The sequence below is a fragment of the Anas platyrhynchos genome, chromosome Z, assembly GCF_047663525.1.
Source record: "Anas platyrhynchos isolate ZD024472 breed Pekin duck chromosome Z, IASCAAS_PekinDuck_T2T, whole genome shotgun sequence".
In the NCBI taxonomy this organism is placed as follows: Eukaryota; Metazoa; Chordata; class Aves; order Anseriformes; family Anatidae; genus Anas; species Anas platyrhynchos.
The window spans coordinates 50736526-50752156 of NC_092621.1; the positions used below are offsets into that span (position 1 = coordinate 50736526).

Below are 15631 nucleotides of genomic sequence, written 5' to 3' on the forward strand. Positions count from 1 at the left end.
TTATTTGTTGGAAGTGACATGTATGAGTCTGTAGTTTTCTTCATTGAGGCTAGATCACTCATCATATTATACAGTCAGAAAATATAGAAAAATGGCAAAGATACTTTTATTTTTAATAACTTGTTCTTATATTTCTGTCATTCTAAAGCAGTGATATATCTTTTTGGCTTGATTCCAGATACAGCTTGCTCAAGAGGATTTGCCAGAGTTAAGGGTGTTACCTGTGAAGGTAATGCTTTTTCTTCTTACTCAATATGTCATTTTTTCCCCTGGAAAATGGTATAAGAGAGGATTGATTATGCTGTTCATTTTGCCAGGCATAATCATACTGATCTTAGGCGAATGCCATCACAGTTACTGACTGTTGGGGACATAAACGTTAACACTATTGGGGAATGTCAAAATGGTACAAAAAGGATGGAACTGCTCCTTCAATTTATTTATTACAAAATATTACTTATCCTAATATATTATGAATGAAAGTGTCATGCTTTCTTTCCTATAGCTGAAGTTCTCAAAAAAAGTTGTAGCTTTCTACTTGCTGGAGTCTGAAGTAATCATACAGTCTGAAATTTCTTTCACCCCTTCATTTACCAACAGATGTAAATGAGTGTGATGTTTTCCCGGGGGTTTGTCCCAATGGGCGATGTGTTAACAGCAAAGGTTCATTTCACTGCGAGTGCCCTGAAGGACTGACACTGGATGGAACAGGGCGAGTGTGTTTAGGTAAGAGCACAGTCAACTCTGCTAACTTTTAGGCTCTGTATAACAAATGTCTGAAATAGTTCTCAAAAGAGTATGAAAGGATGTTTGATTTGTTTATATATTGCTGAATTTGTTAAATGTGTGTCTTAGTTTTTGCCTGCTAAGACTTCAGATACGTGTGCCAGTTCAGGGAAGAGTTGTTAATCCCTAGAGGGAATGTGAATGTTTGTGTTATGACTTGCCTTCAGTGCAGTCAATAGTTTTTGCTAGAGTTGCTGCCCTTACTATGACTTCTGTTCCAAAACAGAAACATGTAACTCACTGGGAGCTAGACAATAAGCAGTTTGCTGACCAACCAGAAGCTTAAAATGCAGTGTGACTTGCTCTTTTCTCTCTTGCTATCTAGTCGTTGTGAAAATGAGGTACTATCTTGTATCACAAACACTGGTGCAAATTGTTCTGTTTGTAGGAAAGCAAAATGGATGTAGATAAAGATAAAAGCTCATCTTCATTGTACAGAACATGAATGTCTTCTACTGACAAAATATGAAATCTGTGAAGACAATGTTCTCTACAGGAAAGTTTTGAGGTATAAAAAGTACTGAAGCCCTTATGCAAATTAAAGAAAACAAAAATACCCTGTAGCAAGTGCAGTTAGTTTTACTAGTCTGCTAAACTTTTTTGTTGTTGGCAGAGAAAAAAGGAAAGAGCTAGAACTCAATTCATGAGGTTACAAGATAAGGAAAAAGAGCAGGAGAGACTTACCACAGTTCCTACACTACCACCAGGAAAGTGTGTTCCCCTGAAAAACCCTTAACTTTTTTGTAACTTTTTTTCTAGAGCTGGGGAAGTGCATGAATATGCATGAATATAATAGTGCTTTTTACAATCACAGGTATTATAAAAAGTCACATTGCTACAAATTTCTGGAGCATCTGAATTATCATAATAAAACAGCAATATCTGTCAGTGAATGTACTTTTTCTTGCCTTTTTAATTGGAAATTATATCCCATTGCTTGCTCTCTTAGGGAGCTTGTATTTTTTACATATGAGAAGCTGTAAAATCCATATTCATATACCATAAAATGTTTATATGGTTTTAAATACGCCATACGTAGTAATTTAGAGTTATTTATCTATAAGATTGTGGGGAGGAAAAAAAAAAAAGACAATTTATTATGAGTTGTAATGTATTCTATAAAAGTGCACGTCTGTTTTAAATGACATTAATTTGTACCACACACACATTCTCCATCCAGGAATACAGCGTTTTGCAGTACATCTGTTCAGATTGCTTTTTTGAAATCCTTAAAAATCAGTAGTCAGAAATGAAAAAGATACAGTCAGGGAACTGAACACTTAAAAGATTCTGGAATTCATGTTAACTTTTTTTTTTTTTTTAACAGTTCTAAGGACTATAAAAATATTATTACTGACAGCATTTGCTTTCTTTTAAGGAAACAGAACAATAGAATAAGTACAAATTTTCAGCCCTTGCTTTATGTCAGTCCAGAATTTGCCTGCTCTAATGCATGTTTTTTATTTGACCAGTGTTCTTTTTCTTCAAAGGAGATTCAAGTTTAAGCAAACAATTTTCCTTTAATTGCACTATGCTTTACCAATAGCTGATACAAACTGCTATCAGGTTGTGTTTGTTTGTGTTTTTTGTTGTTTTTTTTTGTTGTTGTTTGTTTGTTTTATGTGAATGTAATGCTAGAGGTATTTTTAAAAATAGAACTTTGAAAGGGAACAGATGTGTATAATCAGCATAAATGTCTCATAGAAGAAAAGAATTAATTCAAAACCAAGTTTGCTAAGTTGCATGTGTGTATTTTTTAGTGCATAGCATATGTAGTTTTGCATGTTAGGTTTTCCTTTCTCTTTCTATTTTTTTCCCCAATACTTAGCAATTCTGTTGCCAGTCACTGTCATCTGTGACCATCAACCCTGTACTACTTCTCAGTGAGAAATTTCATAATGACACATGTGGATTTAGATGTAGGTGACTGAGATAATGAAAGGTTGGAACAAGGGAGTCATTTTCATGCAACACACAGGATTCATTTACCTTCTAAAGCCATGTTCCCTCTTCCTAATTTATTGAGAAGATATTACAAGATTTGTGCCTTCTCCTCTGCTACATAAGCACTGTGCTATATATTTCTCAAATATGTTCATTTCCTGCAGCGATTTTAATGAAAATAAGTATTTATTAGAAATATGTTTGCTGAATCTTTTGAAATGAAAATAAATATGATCCTGAAATAGAGTAGTTTACAGGAAAACATAAGAATTCTTTAAACAATTTCTATTTCTTATACTTGATTCTAAATTGTTTACCTTAAGATATGCATAGGATAAATTTATACTGTAAAACTGTATAACTCTGAAGGACTTGTATGGAAAATAATTCAGAAGCTCATCCATGTTATTTTTTATATAATGCATTTTTGCCAAAGCATTTTGTGCTAAGCATTTAAAATATCTGTTAAGTTTCCTGAAGTCTAACTTCCAGTCCAGTGTGTCATATAAAAAATTAATGCTTACATTTATTCTGACAACACAGTTTGAATTCCATTCCATACTAGGAAGATGTAGAATCACAGACATCTTCTCTAGCCCAGCTGTAATTGATACATTTCCCATTATTTGTATGTTGTAGAAACTAGCATTTAGATAAATACTTCTACTTTTATGTATTGCAACAGAGATTCAGAAACTTACCAATAGCAATTTCAAATAGTTCAACACAGTGCAGAAGTGTAGCATCTTCAGCAGAAATCTGTCTCCCAGAAACTTACTGTTACACATATATGTACTCAAACAGCTGCTTCTGAAGAACTGAAATCCTAGCAAAGGGTAAAATTTCCTTTTTTTTTTTTTTTTTTTTTTAATGTGCAGATATCCGCATGGAGCAATGCTACTTGAAATGGGATGAAGATGAGTGCATTCAGTCTGTGCCTGGCAAGTTTCGTATGGATGCCTGCTGCTGTGCTGTGGGTGCTGCCTGGGGCTCTGACTGTGAGGAGTGTCCAAAGCCTGGCACAAAGGAATATGAGTCTCTGTGTCCCAGAGGTCCTGGCTTTTCCAACAGGGGAGATATTCTAACTGGCAGGCCATTTTATAAAGGTAAGGGTTCATTATTGTCTAATTGATCTAGAAGTGAATTGTATGTACATCTTGGTGAATATTCTAAGGAAATGCCAGGATTTATATTTCTTATGTACTTGAGAGGAGAAATATTATAAAGATGTGTGCCTTACAAAGATGATAGTAAAGGTAAGGAACCTTCTGTTTGCATGGTGTTCAAGAGTGTTATAGGAGCCTGCCAAGAAAAGATGCAAAGTCTGAATTTGATAAGGACAAAAAGGAAATGACTATAATAGGACTATGATAGGGAAGGGAGATCTAAATGATGAGAATAACAGAAAATACACACCTTTTTAACATAGTGCTTTGCAAAGAGTGAACTGAGGATGAGGTGGAATTCCATGAAGTCAAGGAGTTAAAATGTGAACGTAAAATATTACTGCAATTTGCTGAGGGTTCTCTGAACCACAGAATCACAGAATGGTTGAGTTTGGAATGGACCTCTGAAGATCATCTTGTTCAACCCCCTTGCAGAGCAGGATCACCTCAAGGACATTGCACAGGATGGCATCTAGGGAGTTTTGAATATCTCCAGAGAAGGAGACTCCACAACCTCTCTGGGCAACCTCTTCCAGTGCTCTGTCACCCTCACAGTGAAGAAGTGACCCCTCATATTCAACTGGAACTTCCTGTGCTTCAGTTTGTGCCCATTGCCTCTTGTCCTGTTGCTAGGCACAACTGAAAAGGGTGTAGTTCCATCCTCTTGACACCCTCCCTTCAGGTATTTATATACATTGATGAGATCTCACCTCAGTCATCTCTTTTCCAAGCTAAACAGGCCCAGCTCTCTCAGCCCGTACTCATACGACAGGTGCTTCGGTCACCTTATCATCTTAGTAGCCTTTCTCTGGACTCACTCTGGTAGTTCCATGTCCCTCTTGCACTGTGGAGCCCGGAACTGGACACAAGACTCCAGGTGTAGCCTCACGAGCGCTGTATAGAGGGGGAGGATCACCTCACTTGGCCTCCTGGCATCACTCTTCCAAGTGCACTCCAGCATACCATTGGCCTTCTTGGCCACAAGGGCCCATTGCTCACTCATGGTCAGCCTGCTGTCCACCAGGACTCCAAGGTCTCTCTCTGCAGAGCTACTCTCCAGCAGGTCAGCCCCCAGCCTGTACTGGTGCCTGGAGTTATTCCTCCCTAGTTGCAGGGAGGACCCAATCCTGACCCCTGGGGGACACCGCTGGCTACAGGCCTGCAGCTACACTGCACCACTGCACAACCCTCTGAGCTCTGCTATCCAGCCAATTGCCAAACCAACTCACTGTCCAAACATCTAGGCTACTGAGCTTGTCGATGAAGTTGCTATGGGCATCAGTGTCAAATGCCTTGCTGAAGTCAAGGTAGACCACATCCACCGCTTTTCCCTCATCTACCTAGATAGTCATCTCATTGTAAAAGGCTATCAGATTGGTTAAGCCTGATTTCCCCTTGGTGAATCCATGCTGACTACTGCTGATCACCTTCTTATCCTCCACATGCTTACAGATGGCCTTCAGGGTCCATCACCTTTCCGGGGATGGAGGTGAGGCTGACTGACCTGTAGAAATACGGACTGAAAAAGGATGGGTTCCATCTGTGCTTTGCAGAGTCTTTTCACCAATTGATTTTAATCACCAATTAAGTGATTAAAAGGGAAGAGTATCTGATATTACACTCAAATTATGAGGACAAATGGAGCTGCAGTGATAAAGAAGTAAAGTAAAAACATCTTGTCCATTTTTTCCCATCCTTCCCTTCCACAGAGCACAGACAAAGCTTAAGACGCTGAAAAACCTTAAGAAACAAGATATGAGATTATTTTAGATGACTGAAGACTGAGAAGAAGAACAGTAAATTTCTGTGTGTTCAGAAGCTGAGGTTATCCTGAATTGATTTAATACTTGAACACAGTATTCTAAAATATTTGTCTTGAAAATATGTTGAGCTGTTTGAGAAAACTTCAACAAATTGGCCCTCTGTTTCACCATAAATAACCTCCAGTTTTCAAGTGTTACTATTCTAATGCAAAGCTCTCAGCATTCAGTGGTGATTTGCTAAACAACTACAGAATTCTACGCGCTCAAGATTTTTGTAAGATTTTGCTGCATGTTTCTGCTTTTGCACCATACTTTTTTTAGTCCTCAAGTAAGGACATTCATCCAGCAAATTATAGATTATAAGAAAAGCTCATTCAAATCTGTAAATCCCCTTGTGCACGTGCTTATGAGAGAGTTTGCAAGAACTTTGAACAGCCTATGTTATCCCAGCTGTCCAGAAAATACATTTAGAAGAGGTAAAACATTTTGCTTGATATTCAACAAAAAAAAAGTTACCCTTTCCTAAACTGATTTTGAAATTTTGAAATATCACTCAATTAATAATAATAATAATAATAATAATAATAATAATAATAATAATAATTACATCTCTTACAAGAAGGTTCAGCAAAACCATGAATATTCATTGTGTTAGCCAAGTAAAGAACATGATACGTATTTGTGTCACAAGCAAAACAGTGGCAACATGGGAAATTTCATTGAATTTAGTGGATTGCTGATAAACATAAACTTTTAATTACTGTTTGTGTATTGCAAAGCAAAGAAAGCATAAACAATTGAATGGGCAGGCAAACACCTTTTCTGCCTTTTTTCCAGGCTCAATTTCAGCCCAGCAGCTCTCCTCCACTCTTCTTGGTGTTTGTCCCTCTGTTTTTATTGCAGGTTGCACTCAGTTGCAGACCCATGGGTGAGGCTTTGGGCAGCAGATGTTTGGAGATGGTTTCTCTCTTCCACCCCTTGTTATTTGTTTAATGTTTTCTCTCACTCTTCTTTCCTTCTTAAGCATTTTCTGTACCCCAGCCCTCAGGGCTGTCACTACTCCAGAGTAGTACTCCAGAGCCAAAACTGCCCATTGTCACTTGCCCTGGTATGGGTCACCTACAGGAACAGTTCCTTAGAGGTGTGACTGCTCTGACATAGGTCTTCCATGGGCAGCAGTCCTTCAAGGGTGCCTCCTAGGGCTTGGAGTACTGCCTTCCAGGAGTGCATCACAGCTGTGTGTCCAGCTATGTCCCCCATTAGTTGTCTCCTTGATTTCATTTTTCCAAACTCCAAACCTGTGAGGGATGAGGCCATCCCTGCAGTACCCTGCTGCCCTGCATGCCTTTTATGCTCAGTACAATTGATAAGAAGGAAAAGGAATTCCCATTCAATATATATTTATATATTAAGTGTTTAAGAATGTTATTTTCTTTTTCTTTTTCTTTTTTTTTTTCCATAGATATCAATGAATGCAAGGTATTCCCTGGAATGTGTATGAATGGTAAATGCAGGAATACAATTGGAAGTTTCAAATGTAGATGTAACAGTGGGTTTGCTTTAGATATGGAGGAAAGAAACTGTACAGGTAAGTCTTTAATTTTCCCCAATTCTTAAAGGAACTTGTTATGGCTGCATAGCTTGGTGATCTGGAAGCTCAAAGTAATTCATTTTCTTCAATTTCTGAGAGCATAATCTATGTACAGAGTAGTCAACAGTGTTGTTTCCCTTTCAGGAAGTGAATTCTCTATTAAATTGAACATTCTTCTGGTAAATGGACGTTAGGAATCTGTTAAATTGGTGTTAAAGGTGTTCAAGCCGTGCTCTGTCAGTACAATCTGAAAAATCTGAAAGAATTACCAGTGAATCATCCACTGTGTGGATGAACTGAGGGACTCCACTACAAATTAATTTTCATTTAGATTTGATAGCCAAGTGCTCACGGAGGCACCCTTGCAATTCTGACATCAGTGCTTTAACACAAGAAGAGGCGTGCATTTAATTTAAAAGTTTATTTACTGCCTGAAAAGACTAAAATAGAAGATAAGTGTGATAGTTTCCTCGTTATGAGAACCTGGATGCCTGCATTGTGGGTGGCTCTGAGCTGAAAATGAAGGAGGTTTTGTTTTACCACACAGGAGTCCATGAGTGAGTCTGACTAATACAAAGTGTGGGTGGTAAGGCATGTTAACTGAGGTTGGTCTGGATGTTAATGTTGCCCTAACTGGTGATTTCCTTGTTTTTATAGTGATTGCATTGATGAGAAATGCATTTAACAAACTTTATTTCTAAACTAACAAGAATAGGTCAGAAAACTTCTCCCTATGAAAGCGTGTTTTTCATTGAAACTTTGTCCTGGTGAAAATGTTCCACAGAAAAGCCACAGAGACCCAGGTTTTATTAAATAGAAGACATTTTCTTATTTTAAATTAGCAACAAAATGTTTTATAAAGCCCGTAGAAAGCCAAGCACTCAGTGACATCCCAGGTCCACCATATGAATTACCATCCCACACCTGAACACATATGTGCATGAGAACAGAACTATCCTCTCCCATTAGAAACCTGGCCATTGGGAGCAACAAGAGGCAGAAGAGATTCTGTCATGTAGTAAAAAAAAAAGAACTGTTTAAAATCTTATTATTTTTTTTTGTTCGTTCTTGCAGTTTCTTCAGTTAAGCTTGCACTAGCTTTGTTTTCCTGAGCCACTTTAAGAAATAGTTCACTGTCCAGCTCACCACCTTACTGCAGACATGTCAATGCCTTTCTCTGTTCTTTTATTCCTTGCTCCCCAGACTTCTCAGATGACTGCCCTAATTCTACGCCTTATCCTCTTGGTCTATTGTCTTATTGTCTTTATTGTTTCAAATAATCTGTTATTTTTTATTTCCTGTGAATCCTTCATGTTTTATTAACGTGTAAAAAAAAAAAAAAAAAAAAAAAAAGAATTATGAATTACTAGAGAATTGTCTTCAAAAAAAGCAATTTAATATCAATGGCACTGTATTCATGGAGTCAAATGGTACCTCTATAATAATAACTTAGAATTTATTACAGTAGTGTCCTTAGAAATACACTTTAACATAGTTTAATCTATGGCTGAGAGCTCTAAAGGTATTGCATTATGAATCTTCCACAAACTTTTTCACACAATCTTTTAAATATTAAAATCAATTGCATTTCTGTTTCAATGTATGTACTATGTATAATTTCTGTAGAATTCATTTATAATGTCCAAGTTACCTTCTGTGAAAGCAAGAATCACCTTAAACTCTTTTTGACTTTTCTACGTTTCCATTTACTGTAAAACAGACATTGATGAGTGCCGGATCTCCCCAGACTTATGTGGAAGTGGTACTTGTGTCAACACTCCTGGAAGCTTTGAATGCGAGTGCTTTGATGGTTATGAAAGTGGGTTTATGATGATGAAGAACTGTATGGGTAAGTGTTGCCAGGATGAGCTGGAGACATTCTATTTGCTGTACTCTGTACTATACTAGCACTACTCCACTGAACACTTCATACACATAATATGACTTCTTGAAAAAATGACCAATGTCCAATATATAGGACAGATAACTGACTTGTGTATGTAGCTTTGCTTGTTCTTTTTGCTGATTACATTCACACATTTCTGTATATCTAATTCAGATTGTCAGCAACTATTTGTATAGTTAACAGCGGTTCATGAGGTATTGAAACATTTAATGCATCTAAGAATAGGAGGCTGAAGTTTCAAGGGCAATGTGATTCATGTTTCTTTGATTCTTTTAGGACTTAAGAAATTCTGAGACAATTTAGTCTAAAAAAGTCTCACATATTTCTAAATTGTTTAACTCATAAGAATAGATACTGAGACACCAAAAGTTACTAGCCACCTAAAAAATATCTGGAGTTGACATTATAGAGTACTTCTGCATACACCATGGAAATGGAAAGTCTGAAATTTGTATCTTGGTAGGATACACTTAACCCTATTTCAGATGTTCTATTTTTTATTTATTTTTTTTTTCACTAAATCCTAACTTTTTTAGTTCTGTTATGCAAATATGTCTTTGAAAGGGACAAATTGTTCAAGCTCTATTCAAAGGCTGATGAAACAGAATCACAGTCCCTCTCATTGAGGTTGGAGGACCTCTGGAGGTCATCCAGTCCAACCTGTGCTCAGTGCAGGATAAACTAGAGCAAGGACCATGAACAGTTCAATACTGGAAATCTCCAAGGACAGGTATTGCACAGCCTCTCTCAGAGACGTGTTCAAGTGCCAGAGCATCCTCCCACTAAAAATGTTCCTTTCCATGTTTAAATACAATTTCCTGTGCTTCAGTTTTGTACCCATTTGTCTCTCATTTTGTCACTGGACACCACTCAGAAGGTGACTTTCTTCTTTACCTTCTCCAGAAGACATTTATACACATTGATAAGACCCCCTGAGCCTTCTTTTACCTATGCTGAACATTCACATGTTCACTCTCTAAGCTTTTCTTTGCATGTCAGAACCCCAAACATCTAAGTCTTCTCTATGATTTTAATGAGAATTTAACAAGTACATCCATGTACTGCAGAGCCCGGAACTGAATGTACCACTCCAGATGTAGCCTTATCGGTGTTGAGGGTGACGTTCACCCCCCTCCAGCCTGCTTGTGGTGCACTTTCTAATGTAGCCCAGGATGACGTTGACCTTCACTGCATGGGGCACATTTCTGCACCATGTTAAGTTTGTTCCCTGGGATCCCCGGGTCCTTTTCTGCAAACCTACTATCCAGTTGGTCAGTCCCCAGCCTGTGCTGTTGCATCTGTTTATTCCGCCCCGGGGGCATCACTATTTGTTGATGAGAGGTTCCAGTTTGCTTATTTCTTCAGCCTTGCAAGGTAGAATTGAATTGCAGCACAACCGTCTGGTACATTAACCACTCTTTCTTCTGTCATCTGCCAACTTGCCAAGGGTGCATTCTGACCCATCATCTAGATCATTAAAGATGATTAACAGTATTTGTCCCATTATTGGCCCCTGAGGTATACCACTAGCAACCAGTGTCTAGCTGGGCTTTGTGACGCTGATCACAACCCTTTGAACCTGGCAGTTCAGCCAGTTTTAAGTCCACTCCACTGTGTCCTCATCTAGATCATATATTATCAGTTTGTCTGCTAGTGTCTTAGGGAAGACAGTGTCAAATGCCTTTCTAAAGTCAAAACGAAAAGCATTCACTGCTCGCTCATTCATTGATCTAGACATTTCATTGATGAACACAGTCAGGTTGGTCAGCTCTGATTTTCCCTTTGAATCTCTGCTAACCATACCCTTTCACTTCCATGTAATTCCTGTGTTTGAAAATGGCTTCCAGGATTCTTTGCTCTATCACCTTCACAGAGACTGAAGTGAGGCTGAATGGTCTGGATCCTCCTTTTTGCCCTTTTTGAAGATAGGATTAATATTCACTTTCCTCCCATCCAGAAGATCATCACCTAATTGCCATGCCCTTTCAAAGATGATCTGTAGTGGCCTCACAGTGACACCGGTCAGCTCCCTTTGCACTCATGCATACAACTCATGAGGTTCCGCGGATCAGCGCATGGCCCCATTGTTTAAATGTTCCTTGACTTCTCTGACTGAGGAGTGAGTCTTCCTGGTTCCAGACTTTTCCACCGATTTTAGGCCTCAAATTCCTGAAAGCAAATGTTACCAGTAAAGATGTATGCAACGACAGTATTGAATATCTTGTCTTCTTCCAGGCATCCTAGGTTACCAGTTCCATTCAGCACTGGGCTCATATTTTCCCTCATCTTCTGTCTTTCACATGCTCTGCATGTGAAAGACTTTCTTGTTGCCCTTTACATCCCTTGCCAAGGTCAAATCCTGGTGGCATCCCTGCATACTCAAAGAGTGCTTCAGTATACCTCCTGGGTCGCCTATCCCTGCTTTTGTGTATTTTATGCTTCATTTTTATGTTTGAGTTCTGTCAGGAGCATTCTGTACTCTTTGATTGAACTCAAGTGCATGGTTCTGTGGCCTCCATGCAGGCTTCCTGTCACCTTTCCTTGGTTTCCTGTATATTATGATGCTTGAAAACACAGAGTCATCAAAATATCATTGCCCAAATCACAGAAAAAGATAGTAAGGAAGCTAAACTGTGGAAACCTTCAGGAGAGACAGACAATCTCTACAAATGCAGAGAAAGAATACTGTTTGGTTTCTGTAAGTCAGAGGCAAGGAAGCAAGATGTCAGGTAAATACACAGAGAGTGAGAAAATAAGAAGAGAAAGAAATGACTTCTTGAAGGCCTTTTGCAGAAACTAAGAAAAGGAAGGCATGCTGAATTAAAATATTTTAGAGCTTTGAGAATTAGCCAAACAGGAGTCTATCAAAAGATAAATTGGATTCTATCATCAGCCAGTTTCTCTTGTTTTGTGAATAACCTGCAAAACCCTATGATGTCTTGGCTAATTTCTTAGGCAAAGGAAGTCTACCTATTTGAATAAAATACTAGTCTACCTATTTAAATAAAAGTCTTTATTTCAAGGGTAGCTAGTCATGCTTCCTGGGAGTCCAAAAGTGCGAGTGCTTCCTGCACCTTGAAGGTCCATTGTTCATATTTCTTTCCATATCTATAGTGTTAGCGGTTTTTTTCAGGTTCATGAGTCAAATATTCAGTTTTCCATTGTAAGTTGTAACATGTCTATTTCTCAGCCGCATATCCACATACACAGTAGTTATCAAGCTATCTATCCTTTTACTATCCTTTTAGTTAAAAGTTTACACGCATGTCCCCATTAACTGCAATCCATGGACAACAATTTCAATGCATGCCTGAAATGGGTGTCTGGTTAAATTTAGAAGGTAAATTTTTTTGAAAATTGCAACTGAATGTAAATACATTGCTCAAAATGATGACCATTCTAACAGATGCTACCTTTTCTTGTTTCATGTGTCTCTAAGAGCACTTAATTTTGAATGACACATTTATCTTATTTTCTTGGAAAAGAAAAGCCCAACTTATTTTAAAATTCAGTAACATAAAGGACTTTTGTTTTGCAGTGTTACATAGAATGAGGAAAGGAGGAACACTGCTTCAATTAAACCTTCTTTTTGTTTGTGACCTCCAGATTTTGTCACTTCCAGGCACTGAGAATTGCTTTTCCCTTTGTTGCTCCTTAGTAATGATTTTATACTTTCTTTCCCTGTTTTCTTTTCAGATATTGATGAATGTGAACGCAACCCTCTACTGTGTAGAGGTGGCACTTGTGTGAACACAGAAGGGAGTTTTCAGTGTGACTGTCCTGTGGGACATGAACTGTCACCATCACATGAGGAATGCATTGGTGAGTTTCAACTAAGAATAGCAGTCTTCACGTCTCTATGAAGAGCAGTCATTTGTGCTATGAAAACTTTTTGTCACTGGCAAGAATGTTGCCTTAGGAATATCTCAAACAAATTCATGTTCCTCCTTTGAATACCTTCAAATAAAATGAATACCTGCAAATTAAATCCTTATAGAAGATCCTGTAAAATTTCCAGTGCCCTCAGCACTTTTGGCTTCAAAGAGGAGTTTTTTAGCAGGCCTCTAAGGGTTATTAAGCAGCTCGAAGGACTGTACCACTCATGTTGGCCATTTTCAATTGAAAGGCATAAAAGCATAAAGTGAACCTTTTTCCTACAATCACAAAAAAATCACAAAAAAAAAGTGTTTCTGTCCCACAGTGAAATGCAGTTCTCCTTTTTGCACATAATTCACTACTGAAGGGGTAAAAAAAAAAAAAAAAAAAAAAAAAAAAAAAGCCATAAATCATATTACATCTTTGTCTTCTGTGTTTGATGAATAGTCATTGCAAGAGTTGGCTTAAACCAGCAGATTCGAGTACCATGGACTTCCTGAGGGGTTCTGCTACAGTTAATGTTCACAGAACAAAATGAAGAAGGTCACTGTTTCAGACATACTATTTAGGGTCCATACCTTGAACAAGAATGTGCTACGAGCCAGAAATTGAAAGTGTCTGAAATCCACTGGTTTAAAATGTATTCCTTACCCCCTTTCTCTGACTAAGAAGTAATTGATATAAATGATTCTTTTCCAGATATAAATGAATGCTCACTAAGTGACAATCTCTGCAGAAATGGCAAATGTGTGAACATGATTGGAACATACCAGTGTTCCTGTAACTCTGGATACCAGGCTACTTCTGACCGACAAGGCTGCATAGGCAAGTGCTGTATGCCTTAACCTATGTATTTGTACCTAAGTGTGTATTGTTTCATATGACTTTGCCTCTATTTCATGCAGAGCCATCTTCTCATTTTCTGCTATCAAGTATATCATGAACTATTGTGGACATTTTACCTTAAGAGTATTAAGAAAGTGTAACACCATTGCTGTAAGCATGCTCTGAAGCGTGCTTTGAGAAAATAAGACTCTTATGGTGCTATGCCATTAAAATCATAAGCTTGAGTGTGAAACAATGAGAAAATATTGCTCCATTTCTTAGTTGAGAAAGAACAGCCCAAGCACGTATAGGTTTTATTCTACTTACTGTATATGTTTCTAAAAATCCTACACTTCAGTAAAACTGAACTATGTATTTGTCAGCACATAGGCAATGAGAGCAGAGGGTCTGAGATTTTTTTTTGTTGCTGCTTTTGCTTATTTTTTGCAATAACACAAATTTGTGCTGCATATCAAGTATACATGAAACTTTAGTTTCTTAGGGCTTTTCTTTCTTTTTCTTTCCACCTGTTGTCTTTTCCCTCTTTGTTAAACCTATATCTTTAATAATATATGTGAATATAAATAACTTAAAAGTAGTCACTTGCTCCCATAGATGAAAATGCAGTTGAAAGAGGGAAGGAAGGCTGAACAAAATCTAAAAGGGAGTGTAGTGTGAGAATGAAAACTCAAGATCATCACCGGCAAACTGCTTCATCTCTTAAGTAAAATGACTTATCCTTATAAAAGTAGACTTACTGTAACTTATGTTGCTTCCCCAGATATTGATGAATGCATGATAATGAATGGAGGCTGCGACACCCACTGCACTAACTCAGAAGGCAGCTATGAATGTAGCTGCAGTGATGGTTATGCTCTAATGCCAGATGTCAGGACATGTGCAGGTAGTTTTTAATATCATTATGGGTTTTCATTAAAAATAGATTGAAAGTTCCAGCATGGCGCCTTTCAGCCAATCTAAATATGGTATTCTGTTAGCCAGTCTGTACCAGTGTGACAGAGTTATTTTCTGCTTTTATTTCAGATATTGATGAATGTGAAAACAATCCAGATATCTGTGATGGTGGGCAATGTACTAATATTCCAGGGGAGTATCGCTGTCTCTGTTATGATGGATTTATGGCGTCTATGGACATGAAAACTTGCATTGGTAAGTAGCTGTACAAACCAAAGGTAATGAAAGTCCAAAAATTGTACAACTCATGCTTTGGAGTCTTTGAAGGGATAATGAAGGCAGGTTATAGAACTATGTATGTAAATGTTAAAAAAAAAAAAAAAATTACCGATCTCTCTTGCCACAGTATAAATGTCAAGAAGTGTAGCAGAAAATGTGAAAAGTCCATATGCATAAATAAACTCCTGTAATTCCAAAAATAGGATTGATATAATTGTAATTGTAGGATTTGCCTAAAACTTCACTATAGAGAAGAGAATGTTTGAGTGCCCCAGCATTTTCTTCTGTCTTTTGTAAATGTTTTAGTTTATCCTCTCAACTACATTAATTTACTATGAGTGATTATGAAGGAAATCAAAATAAAAATACTTCTTCAGATTAAATAAACCTGTTTAGATAGTTCTACTGTTTATATGAAACCCTAACATTTTACATTTAATGTTTTCTATATACTATACTTTAAGGTGGTTTGGGCTATATTAATAAAATTATACTTTGTGAACATCTGTCAAATACACCTTTCATTACTCATTTTACACATGTGCACACTGAGTAGAAACTAACCGTATGTAGTGCTGAA

General features: G+C 37.6%; 1 protein-coding gene across 2 annotated transcripts in view; it reads left to right on the forward strand.

The window, feature by feature from the left end:
- FBN2 (fibrillin 2) overlaps window positions 1-15631 on the forward strand; it is a 193095-nt gene that overhangs the window by 125823 nt on the left and 51641 nt on the right. For both annotated transcript variants that reach the window (XM_038170468.2, XM_038170469.2), the window contains 9 exons: window positions 179-229; window positions 601-726; window positions 3609-3836; window positions 7122-7247; window positions 8971-9099; window positions 12853-12978; window positions 13732-13857; window positions 14639-14761; window positions 14902-15027. In XM_038170468.2, coding sequence (XP_038026396.2) covers window positions 179-229; window positions 601-726; window positions 3609-3836; window positions 7122-7247; window positions 8971-9099; window positions 12853-12978; window positions 13732-13857; window positions 14639-14761; window positions 14902-15027 — 1161 coding nt within the window. The remainder of the gene's footprint in view (window positions 1-178; window positions 230-600; window positions 727-3608; window positions 3837-7121; window positions 7248-8970; window positions 9100-12852; window positions 12979-13731; window positions 13858-14638; window positions 14762-14901; window positions 15028-15631) is intronic.